At 40.4% G+C, this 11,932-nt stretch overlaps 1 protein-coding gene across 3 annotated transcripts in view; it reads left to right on the top strand.

Annotated features, from left to right (window-relative positions):
• znf512b (zinc finger protein 512B) overlaps positions 1 to 11,932 on the top strand; it is a 161,485-nt gene that overhangs the window by 91,390 nt on the left and 58,163 nt on the right. For all 3 annotated transcript variants that reach the window (XM_041204067.1, XM_041204068.1, XM_041204066.1), the window contains exons 5-6: positions 5,631 to 5,803; positions 8,227 to 8,441. In XM_041204067.1, coding sequence (XP_041060001.1) covers positions 5,631 to 5,803; positions 8,227 to 8,441 — 388 coding nt within the window. The remainder of the gene's footprint in view (positions 1 to 5,630; positions 5,804 to 8,226; positions 8,442 to 11,932) is intronic.

Genomic DNA, 11,932 nt, shown 5'->3' with positions numbered 1-11,932 from the left:
GAATGCTGGACAGCTAAGGCCTTTGGTGCACACTGTGGATACAGAGTGTGAAAACAGGATTGTAATTCACCTCATTATTGTGTTACCAAAGCCTAGTCTCTTGACTATTGCCAGGAGGAATTTCAACTCCACTCAGTCAAGTGCCTTTTCTGCATCCAGGAAAGTGTGTTGGTGCCTCCTGTTTCCCTTATGGCAGTTCCACAACATCTGTTTAGTCAGCATGGACTGGCCCAGATTTGATTACATCTTGTCTGGAGGCTAAAGTGTAACAGCAATTTATAGTTGACATTGATTATGGTTAGGATTATGATTTCTGAATGTGAAGGCCAATTCACAGGCCACAGTGAAACAAGTTAAATCAGAGATTGACAGCCTAACTAAAATATTTAAATTGCCACTCCACCTTCTGGAAGTAATTTGGCTACTTGCTCTTTATCCTCCTCCTGTTAAACCCATAGGTTGGCAGGTTGGAGGTGGTTCGGGGTTGGATTTGAGTTTTTTTTTAAATTTTAATATTGGGCTTTAAAAGTACTTTTCATTGTGGCTGCCCTGATGGTATTTGTCTAGTTCTCCAGCCCAGAATGTACGGGACAGGAGTGGGGTCTTGAAGAACTTAGCAGAATAGCCATCCGGCCAAGAGGCTTTTTCTGAATGGAGGCTTTTTACTGCCAGCTGGAGTTCACTTGGCTGAACTCAAGGTATTGTTTGCATTCTCCTGATAGAGTTGGGGGGAACAGAAGATTGCATAAGTATTCCCACATTGTTTTTGTGGCATGGCATGATTGGGACAAGTAAATCTCCTGTGGCAGGAATATTTACAGAAGCTTTTGCTGCTTATTTTCTGCCATACAATCACACACCTGATTTCATTTGTGCATTTTGCTCTTTCCTGCAATACATCCGCCAAGCCCTGAGTGTCCCTATTTACTTATACCTATCAGGAGATGATGAACAGGATGGGTTTCTTTTTTAGCTTATAAAGAGAAAGCTGAAGAGTAACGTTATAGAGATCCTTAAAACTGTGAAGGGTTTTGATAAAGTAAACACAAACAACCTGTGGGGAAGAATAAAACTATCAATATAAGATTGACCAAGACACCAAATAGAGAAATCAGAAGAAACTCTTTAACCAGAGACAGTTGAGAATGTGGAACTCACTACTACAGGGAGTGATTGAAATGAATAGCTTAGATGCATTTAAGGAGAGGCTAGATAAGCACATGAGGGAGAAGGGAATAGAAGGTTATGCTGTTAATTATATGAGGCAGAATGGGAGGAACACTGATTGGAGCATAAATGCAGCATGGACTGGTTGGGCCAAATGGCCTGTTTCTGTGCTGTATATTCTGTGTTATAACAAAGACCAGTGGTACTGCAGCTCTGTATTTTTTGATTTTACACACGCAATGCATTCAGCTTAATTCAGACTGGCAATTAAACATTATGGATGCTCCCAGGGCCAGCTAAGAAAAATTGAAGTGAGGAATTTCTGAAGCTGGGGAGTTGCATTAACAATTGTTGCAGTATTCCCTGCACTAGCAGCTGTGCATCACCCCCACACAATCCATTCTGCCCACACAGATTCGGATTTGCTTCTGAATGAGTCAGACCCTTGGCAGACTTTCAGCTCCCACCCCCTTAATCACACTTAGGTTATCTCAGGAACAGGTATGACACTCCTTTGGGCATACCCTTATATGACACTGTCACAGATAAGGAGGATGATCAGGCTGAAGCAAAGAGGAGTCAGACTTTTTCAGCCTGCCGTAAGCTACCAGCCATGCTGCAGTATAGATATATATTCATTGGGTGACTGATGCACTTCACAGTAAAGTTGGGGAATTCATCATTTTCGGCATTGCAGCAAGGCAGGATAATCTAGTTTACAGGCCGGATCAAGAGCCAGGGTGTGACTGATAGCATCCGCTTTACTTTGCATGGTCCTACAGAACTTCCCCTCAACCTTCACTCCCTCAATATATAGAAGATATTACGAAGGAGCCTCAATTTTAACCTGGTGCACTAATTGCTGATGTGGAACAGAATGCGGAGACAATCTCTCTGGCCCTTGGAGCTTGAAACCTGGACAATTTTAGCTTACAGCCTCATTTTAATCCAACGTCATAGACTCCTGTCAGACCCAGCAAGGCTGACATAGAGGCTAGCTGGTAGGAGTGGGAAATCACATGGCTGCAGGCAAGTAAATAATTATGTGGAGGTGGATGGGGTAGATGGAGGATTTGGAACGACCTATCATCCTCCTTTGGAGTTACAAGGAACAAAGATTTTTAAAAAACTGACATGGGCCTCTGCTGACCTGACCAGGCTTGCTGACTGTTTCTGTTGGCAGCTCCAAGATTGAACTTTGAGGTAAATGGCAAAAGACCTTTCTATGCACTTAGAGCAAAATCTGGGTCATTGTGTCTTTCAGACATGTCCTTAAGTGCAAAGTGAAGGCAATGGATTATGATAACTTCCAGCATATTTGGTACTGATACATTAAGTACAACTTTAGCAAAAACAGAAATACCTGGAAAAACTCAGCAGGTCTGGCAGCATTGGCGGAGAAGAAAAAAGTTGACGTTTCGAGTCCTCTTGACCCTTCAACAGAACTAAGTAGAAATAGGAAAGGGGTGAAATATAAGCTGGTTTAAGGCGGGGGGGGGAGAAGTTGGGGGGTGCCGTTGTTGGGACAAGCAAGCAGTGATAGGAGCAGATAACCAAAAGATGTCACAGACAAAAGAACAAAGAGGTATTGAAGGTGGTGATATTATCTAAAAGAATGTGCTAATTAAGATTGGAGAGCAGGAAGAGCAAGGTAGCTCTGGTGGGGGCGGGGTGAAATAAACCAAGGATGGAATACATTTAAAAATATTGTAATAGGTGGGAAAAGAAAAATCTATATAAATTATTGGAAAAAACAAAGGGAGGGGGAAGAAACGGAAAGGGGTGGGGATGGAGGAGGGAGTTCAAAATCTAAAGTTGTTGAACTCAATATTCAGTCCGGAAGGCTGTAAAGTGCCTAGTCGAAAGATGAGGTGCTCTTCCTCCAGTTTGCGTTGAGCTTCACTGGAACAATGCAGCAAGCCAAGGACAGACATGTGGGTAAGAGATGGATGACCCAGACCTCCCTGTCGCTTACCATTTTAACACTCCACCCTGCTCTCTTGCCCACAAATCTGTCCTTGACTTGCTGCATTGTTCCAGTGAAGCTCAATGCAAACTGGAGGAACAGCACCTCATCTTCCGATTAGGCACTTTATAGCCTTCCGGACTGAATATTGAGTTCAACAACTTTAGATCTTGAACTCCTTCCTCCATCCCCACCCCCTTTCCGTTTCTTCCCCCTCCCTTTTGTTTTTTCCAATAATTTATATAGATTTTTCTTTTCCCACCTATTTCCATTATTTGTAATGTATTCCACCGATCATTTATCTATACCTTTTATGCCCTTTTAGTCTTATTTCACCCCACCCCCACTAGAGCAACATTGCTCGTCCTGCTCTCCAATCTTAATTAGCACATTCTTTCAGATAATATCACCACCTTTAACACTTCTTTGTTCTTTTGTCTGTTACATATTTTGGTTATCTACTCCTATGACTGTTTGCTTGTCCCAACAACCCACCCCCACTTCTTTCCGCCCCCCCCCCCCCCACCTTAAACCAGCTTATATTTCACCCCTTTCCTATTTTACTTAGTTCTGTTGAAGGGTCATGAGGACTCAAAACATCAACTTTTTTCTTCTCCGCTGATGCTGCCAGTCCTGCCGAATTTTTCCAGGTATTTCTGTTTTTGTTTTGGATTTCCAGCATCCGCAGTTTTTTGTTTTTATATAAGTACAACTTTAGCTCTGCCAGCCTGATGAGAATCACCTGGGTGAGGCTATTTCAATTGCAGACAGCAGAATCTCGCCCTCTGCAATTTTAACTCTCAGGCTTTCAGGAGTGTGGAGATCCTCCACTGCAGACAGACAGTGACTCATAAATATTATGGATGTAATTTAGGATGTGACATGTACAGTTGCCCAGAGACTTTTCACCAGCATGTCAGAGATAATTTCCACAAATCCTATATCTGATCCAGTGCAACACCCTCCACAGGAGATCTAGGAATCATTTTATATATATATATATATATATATATCTGTGAGCAAGAAAAACAGCGGGGAGGCTCTTCAGCCAATCAGATTGAAGAAACTTCTCTGAGAGATGCAGACTGCAAACCTGGAAGTGAAAAAAACAGAAATATAAATTTATTCAGAAAGTAAAATAAAGATTGGGACATACACATGGATTAAAGGAGAGAGATAAAAAGAAAAAACAGAAAAACAAAAAAACCTGTAATTTTTTTTTAAATTTGTGCCATTAATTTTCTACCAAAGAAATGAGACTTTACACTGGTAAGATTACATTTGCAGAGTTGGAGATGTTGTTCATGAGTAATTATCACTTATTACACTTAAAGTTTTGCTCCTGAATCCACTAGCCCTATCTTTCTCATCTGTCTTTCATGCAAGACTAGTGGGAATTATCCTAAGTTCATGCATTTATAGGGACTTCAGTGATGAGTCAATCAGCAAACACTGCAGCAGCACACCTTTTGGAGAAGCAGGGTATTTCTGACATTAACTTCTGGATTTCTACATTTAATTGCTTATGTATGGACGCCAGAATTTGCTGTCAGATTTACCCTGCAATAACAGCAAGCACCGTAAGCTTCGCTGTTCCTATTACAGCAAAGTCCGGGTCTCTATCCAATTAAGATCACATGGGGTTTATGTTATTACATCCCTGGGTTACAGTATCATAGTTACTTTAGGCAGTATGGGCATACTCAGCCTATTTAAGGGCATGACCAGGATATTTAGGCAGACCCACAACTTGTTCCTGTTCAGGTGTTCTGGGATTTTTCAGTGCAGTCAAGAGCTACTGCTGTAAGCAATAGGCCTTTTCTCCAGGCAGACAACTGGACACCTGGCCTGGGATAGCGCACAGTGTTAAGATTCTTGATTATTTGAAAGTGTATGAATCATAACTGCTTCCTTGTTTGCAAGCATTTGCATGCATGATATTGTACCAAGCATTGCTTTTAAACTGGAGCTTAAGGGTCAAACTGTTTCCTGTTCACATGGTTTATTGGATTCTGGAAGAGTGTATGTGTGGAGACATGTGTCCTGTCGATAACCCTCTGCACCTGTGGAATTCTGTCACTCTGTTAAGTTGCAACAGCTTCGTTTGCTGAACCTGAAATGAACCTGTGGAAAGTAAATTGAGTGCCATCATTTTCACCGGCAGTGGCATAACTTATATTGATGCAGGCTCCAGAAGTTGAGCTTTTTCAGTTACTTAATCTAACTTTATTTCATGTAAGTAAATTCAGAGGTAACAGATTTTCACTTTGGTGAAATGGTTGGGGGAATTTAAAAGCATAGCATTAACATAAAGATTCAGGTATTTTCGCAACCATTCAATATTTTATATTCACGTTCAGTATTATTTTCATTCATAATGGTGCAACTGCTGTACTTGAGATTTGACCCTATTGACACCAATAAACTGTAGTAATCTGTTTGTTGAGCGATCTATAATAATGGCAGAAATTGTTATAACCAGACTCTCTTACTGTAGGGTGTTGGTTCAAAGAAGTATAATCATCAGTGTCTTCTGTGTGAAGCTTCCTTTGTATCTAAATCCCAACTGGAAAAGCATAAACAGTGGAAACATGAAGATAAAAGAACACAGGCAACAGAAGTGGATGAGAAAGTTACAAAAGCAGTTGGTCGTGGTAGAGGTAGAAAAAGGTTTGTTCGTTTTGGAGAGCATCTAGTATCACACTAATTTTCTATAAGGTTTGTGATGGGTTGGAAATGGGTTTATTGGGTTTAATACTTATCTTTTTTAAACTTTTGAGGCATAACATAATTGCAGCCTAATGCACCATTATGCTTATTATATATTTAAGGGACTTTACATATCGTCAAAATCATTTCATGTAAAGTAAATAAAAATGAGTGTATGTTCATAATCACAACTTTTGTCTTGATCCTCTACTTAAATTATATATTCTGTTTTAATTTAATATTCAAGTAACAATGTTCTTGCTTAATGCATTTCACAAAAGTATAGTTGACATTTAATCAGATGGTATTGTATATCTATTGTATTAAAAGTGCTAAGTTGGGATGCACATTCCATTTCAAAATGCTTTGAAAAATCTGTCACTGCAAAACTTATAATAAAACTGTAAATAGTTAATTGCATTACTGTTTATAGAGTTTTTCCATGCTAAATGTCACATAATATTAGTAGCTGAAAGACTGGTGAGGGAGTAAAACAGGCAATATTGGATGAATTTCCGTTGAAGTCAATGAAAAGTGACATTGTGTAGGGTGTATAATAGGCAGCTTGTTGATATTGGCAGTTTTACACCATCGCCAAAGTTAACCTGATCTCACCAATCCCAACATAATGTATGGAGAGTTAAGACCAAAAAAGTTGAGTCTGCATATGATTGGAGCTTCTGACCATCGAGTGCCACAGTGGAGCACCCTTAACTGTTTGAGTCATGGTTGGCTCAACCAGCAGCTATTTTGGTAAAGGTAATTAAAGAGGCCTTCTTCTCCACATTGATAATTCTTCAGAACAACCGTTGGCCTGTGATCCCAAGGTCCACCACAGCATCTACCTGATTAAAAAAATCTCATTAGCTCATTTTATGATTAGACCTCGAGCAGTTACACTCTCCATCCGATCCCACTCCTCTGCTGGCCTTTTAATCAGATGACTGCATGCGTTACGGTCCGCTAACCTCAGATGTCCTTCAGACACGTTTAGGTTCTCTTGGTTAGTGGTGCTAAGATCTGGCCCCTACCCTTTCTCACCGATCAGCTTTTCGAGCCCTGAAACCATCCACATTGTAGCATATCACACAATGTCAACTCCTAACGCCCACCCTCCCCTGCGCCGCCTCCACCCGGTTTGGCAGATATCCCACTCCCCATTGAGCAACATTTTGGCCCCAAAACCTTACCCTGCCACCAAAGATCAGCAATTTGGTCCATTCCCTTCCCACAGTGACCGAGTATTGAGGAGTATTTCAGCCCATCCATTACCTTACAGCATTTCAGTCTTTGCTCCCCACTACTGATTGGCCTCTCAGCACTTACGACTGCCTTCACTGACTAAACCTTTGGATCTTGCCAATCCCTTGTCCAGTGAGCAATGTTTTGGCTGTTGCACCCTAGTTTCCCTCTTCCATGCCTTTCCTCCTTTCCTCTCTCTTGTGCCACTGCCCCCTCCACATCCATTCCTCCCATCCCACTCTTGCTCCTCCCTATCCTCTTTATCTACTGATTCTCCTCAATCACTTTCTCCCTTTTTCTCCCATTCCCTTTCCCTTTCCTCCCTCTCCTCCCATTCTCCCATGTTTTCCTTTGTCTCTCACCCCTCCCAAAAATATACTTTATTCATAAAATTTGTAGAAGTACATTACATAACTGTCCAAATTTGACATCACCTTAAATGCAATACAGATCACCTTCTTTCAATATAATACATGAGGTGCCTCACTACATTTGTCGTTGCAAGTTATATTTACGATGTACATTTGCATTTCATATCACACATTCTGTGATCTATACAGCCTGAGGTGTTTTACATGGTTTCCAGCCCTTTGGTATGCTATGGCAGGAGGTTCTTAGACAGTGGAATTATCCCATTGAGCCTCTGCAGCAGCATTAGTGCATCCCTCAGCACTTGGTCCTGGACCTTGGAATGTGTCATTCTGCAACACTCGGTTGTCAACAGCTTTTTGCACAGGAAATCCAGCGAGATTTTGAGCATACCAAAGATCGCCTTTCACTGGTTGATGGTTCTCCGGCACTTCTCCGCTACTGTCCTATCGCCATTTTCTTCCTCCTACATCTTCTTCTCCATCCTCTCTTCCTCCCATCTGCCTTCTCCTTTTCCCTGTTTAGGTCCAGTTACTGCCCACCAACACCGCCCCCACCCCCCACCCCTCCCCCAACCCACCACCCCACTCCCCCTCTAAATTAATACTTCACTTGGTCTTGAGGTTTTTCTGCAATAATACAGAATATTAATTAATATGCTCTTTTTGTGAAGAAACTTAGATCTGATAAGCCCAGGAGTGGAAGTACTGTTATTGAGCTGTCTGCTATTTGCATAAGTGACCTAATGGGCAAAGATTTTATTTATGTTTCAGAGTTACTGAAAATGCAGAAACTTCACCTAAAAAGTCTAAGCAACAGAAGAGGGAATTAAGTAAGCACTCTGAGAATGGGGAATGTGCAACACAGAACAGAGACAACAAATTAACAAACACTACAGAAGCTCAAGGAACTCTGACATCTAATGAACTAAGCAAAGGCAAGAAACAGATATCATTTCCTGAGGAAGATCCCGAGCGAACAAAACACAGTAAGCCTACAACAATTCAAAATAGTAGTCTGATATTTATTTTCACTGCTGTTGTCTGGGAAAAGATTTTTTTTTAATTAGGGTCTATTTAATGCCCCAGTTATGTAACAAAAATCAGGAGGTAACAAAGGCTATCTTATTTGATACTTCAATGATAATTTATAGTTGCCTACTTTTGGGCCTCACATGCAGCCTACTTGTCTTCACATAAGCTGTATGCTTTGACTGGTGCTATAGTGCTAGCTTTGAACACACCTCAGTCCTCACACCTCCTTCCCATATTCCAATCATCACCTGTGATTCCTGTGACCTATAACATTTCCACGATTCCCAATCTTCTCTCACTTTTATCCACCCTTTCCCAGTGAGCTTTCCTTCTGGTGACTTTCATGATGACTAAGCAACCGCTGAATTCTTTAACAACATGAATGTTTTTCAAGCACTTAAACTTGTATCATACAAATATGTAGTATTAACTGTAGACTCATGAAAAGTAAATATAATTTTGTTTCCAAGATATAAGAGTCAGATTTAGTCAGATTTGTGTCGATGCATGAACTCTTGCCACCTTTAAGCCAATCTAAGCAACCACCAATACAAAAGAGGCTAAAAGCTTGCTTCTGTTTAAAGCAATTCTATGTAACCCAATGTTACTGTTTGGGACAACCAAATAATGACTGTTGGAATATTAAATGGCCATTGCTTGTCTGGCAAAATCTCCCTTATTTGATTTCTATGTTGAGATCATCCAGGGCCCTTAAACAATTTTGTAAGTTTTTTTTAGGTATTAATATGATCTAAAACTCAATAATGAGGGAACAAACGTCTTATCAGTTTATCTTCGGTTTGAAGTAGTGATTTGTGTTTGTATCTCTGGTAGGAATTATACCCTTGGATTCGATAATATTGATTTTGTGTTTTTTTATGAATTTGTCCTTGGCCATGTTCATAAGATCTCCTACTTGTGTACAGTATTGAATCTATTTGTTATCATGGAGATTTATGTATTGGTGACCAAACATATTTGACACTAACGGCTTCTTATTAAATTTTTTGTGGATTAAAGATACCATTGCATTCAGCTCAGTGATTGTTAAATTATTACCAGGATTATTATTGTTGACACCGTTGCTAACTTTGAGAGTGTGTCCTCTGATTGTTCAAGGATCTTGGATGAGAAATTTTTAAATGACCCAATGAAAGTGGAAATTCTGGTTTCCCTTGTTGCTCTTTAGGTTTGGCCACAGCTCAAATGATTTTTACTATCTCAGTTCTCAAGCTCCCTTGGGATGCATTGAACTGAACAAGTGGGCAGACTTTAGATTGTTCCTGTGGTTTCAGTGTGCACTGTGTAAATTAACATTATTGAAGGCTTTATGACAATAGAATGGCCAGCTAAGAATGTTTCTGTCCAACTATTGCAATGGTTTCATAGCAGCTCATGTTCAAAACACAGGATGAGTCCTTTGATTGTTTCTATGAACAAGAAAGTTGCCAGTGCCTGCCAAAACATTCTTATTTGTTGTTTTGCATGGCAATAATAGGCCAATTCATATCAATTACTGATTTATGCTGGTTCATGGTGTTGCCCCAATTCTTCTAGGATAACAATGTAAAGGTCAAAATGACTGCCCATTGTCCCTGAGGTGGATAAATTCTTCATTAAGCTTAACTAAATATAATACCTATAATTGATGCATTTATTACACAGGAAAGGCTTGTATGCATTCAGGAATTTGAGCCACAGAATTTGGGTCCATATTACCCACATTTTCAGCGCTAAGAATGCTGGTTCATGTTCAGAATGGCAGCCATGACAAATGGGAGGTGCCAAATGCCATTTTGGGTAGATCAGCATCATGTGCCTGAAATATACAAAGCAGGCAAATTGTAATGCTGATTTGACACTAGTTTTCTATTTTCAACCACAATGCGCTAGCTATTGCCCTCTCTTAGCGTCACACAGCTAGACATGCTGAATGCATCGGAAAAGATCCCCCAGTGCTATTTAAAGGGATTATCAATCACTCCGGTTTAGATGCTGATGTTATATTCTAGAAAGCCGGTTGGTGAAGTTGATCTTTACACCCTTTTATTAGCATTTACACATTACCAGCATTCATCTCCTAACTCATCATAACAACAACATAGGACACAAGTAAATCCCCAGTTAATGCTCACCACCAGCATACAATTGAATGCAATTAATATACAATTAACATCTGAATAATTTCTACTGGCAGCCGCTGAATTAGTAGAAGTGTTTGGTGGTTTGTATTGTCATTTTAATATTAGTAAAGTCCAAAGGCCACCAATGTTAGGACGAATAAATCGCGGATGCCTAGGAAGCCAGAATTAGAGGAGCTTAGATATTTCAATAGGTTGTAAGGAGATTACAGAGTCAGGGAAGGGCGAGGCCAGGCCATGGAAGGATTTGAAAACAGGGATGAGAATTTTAAATTTGAGGTGGTGATTAATGGAGAGGATGTGTAAGAGAGTGAGCACAGGTGTGATAGATGAATGAGACTTGGTGCAAGTTATCATATGGCAGGAAGCTGCAGAGTTTTGTATGACCTCAAATTTATAGAGGATAGAACGTGGGAGGCCATCCATGTGTGAGTTGGAATAGTCAAGTCCAGAGGTTACAAAGGCATGGATGAAGGCTTCAACTGCAGATGATCTGCTTCAGGGGTATAGTCGGACCATGTTACAGAGGTGGAAATAGGCGGTCTTGGTGGTGGTAACCTACAGTGCAGCCTCAGTTTGTTCTAATTAGAAATTTTGCCTGGCCTGCCTTGTATTCCTTCATATTTTATCTGCAGCAAGGTATTTAAAAGGAAAATAGCATTTTCCAAATGTTCTGTTTACAGCTCTAGATATTTCTGTTGACCAGCAGACTGCCTATAATTTCAGGAATCTAAGAGGAATGAGATGGGGTTAATCCATTTGAAGGAGTTACTGTTCTACAATATCATGATAAAAGCTGATTGTTGTTGTGGTCTCCAGTATTAGATACGATATGGTACTCTGTCACCTGACCTGGGGTTAGAAGGTTGGAACATGTCTTGATAGAGCACAGATACAGCAGATATGTGTTCATGTTAGGAAAATGTTTTATCAATAAAGTTAGCTCAGCTGCAATGTCGCTGGCCTGTGTGCATCATGAAAAAAAGAAACAAGGCATGGTGTCATAAGTAAAGTAAACACAACTGTGGAGGTTCTGAAACCACCGACAGAGCTCAGTTTGGAAGGCAATCTTGCTGAAAACTGGAGGAGATTCCAGCAGCGATTTGAGCTGTACCTCACAGCGATGGGCAGTGATAATAAAGAGCCTCAGGTACAGTCTTCCATCTTTCCTCATGCAACAGGGGAAGAAGCCCTAGAATTCTATAACACATTCATGTTTGAAAGTGATGAGAAACAAAATGACTTGAAAGAAATAATGGAAACAATTTGAAGCTGACTGCAGCCCTAAGAAAAACATCACATAT

Source organism: Carcharodon carcharias, chromosome 14, assembly GCF_017639515.1.
Source record: "Carcharodon carcharias isolate sCarCar2 chromosome 14, sCarCar2.pri, whole genome shotgun sequence".
NCBI lineage: Eukaryota > Metazoa > Chordata > Chondrichthyes > Lamniformes > Lamnidae > Carcharodon > Carcharodon carcharias.
Note: the sequence above shows the minus strand (reverse complement) of the source record. Positions and strands in the feature narration are given on the sequence as shown.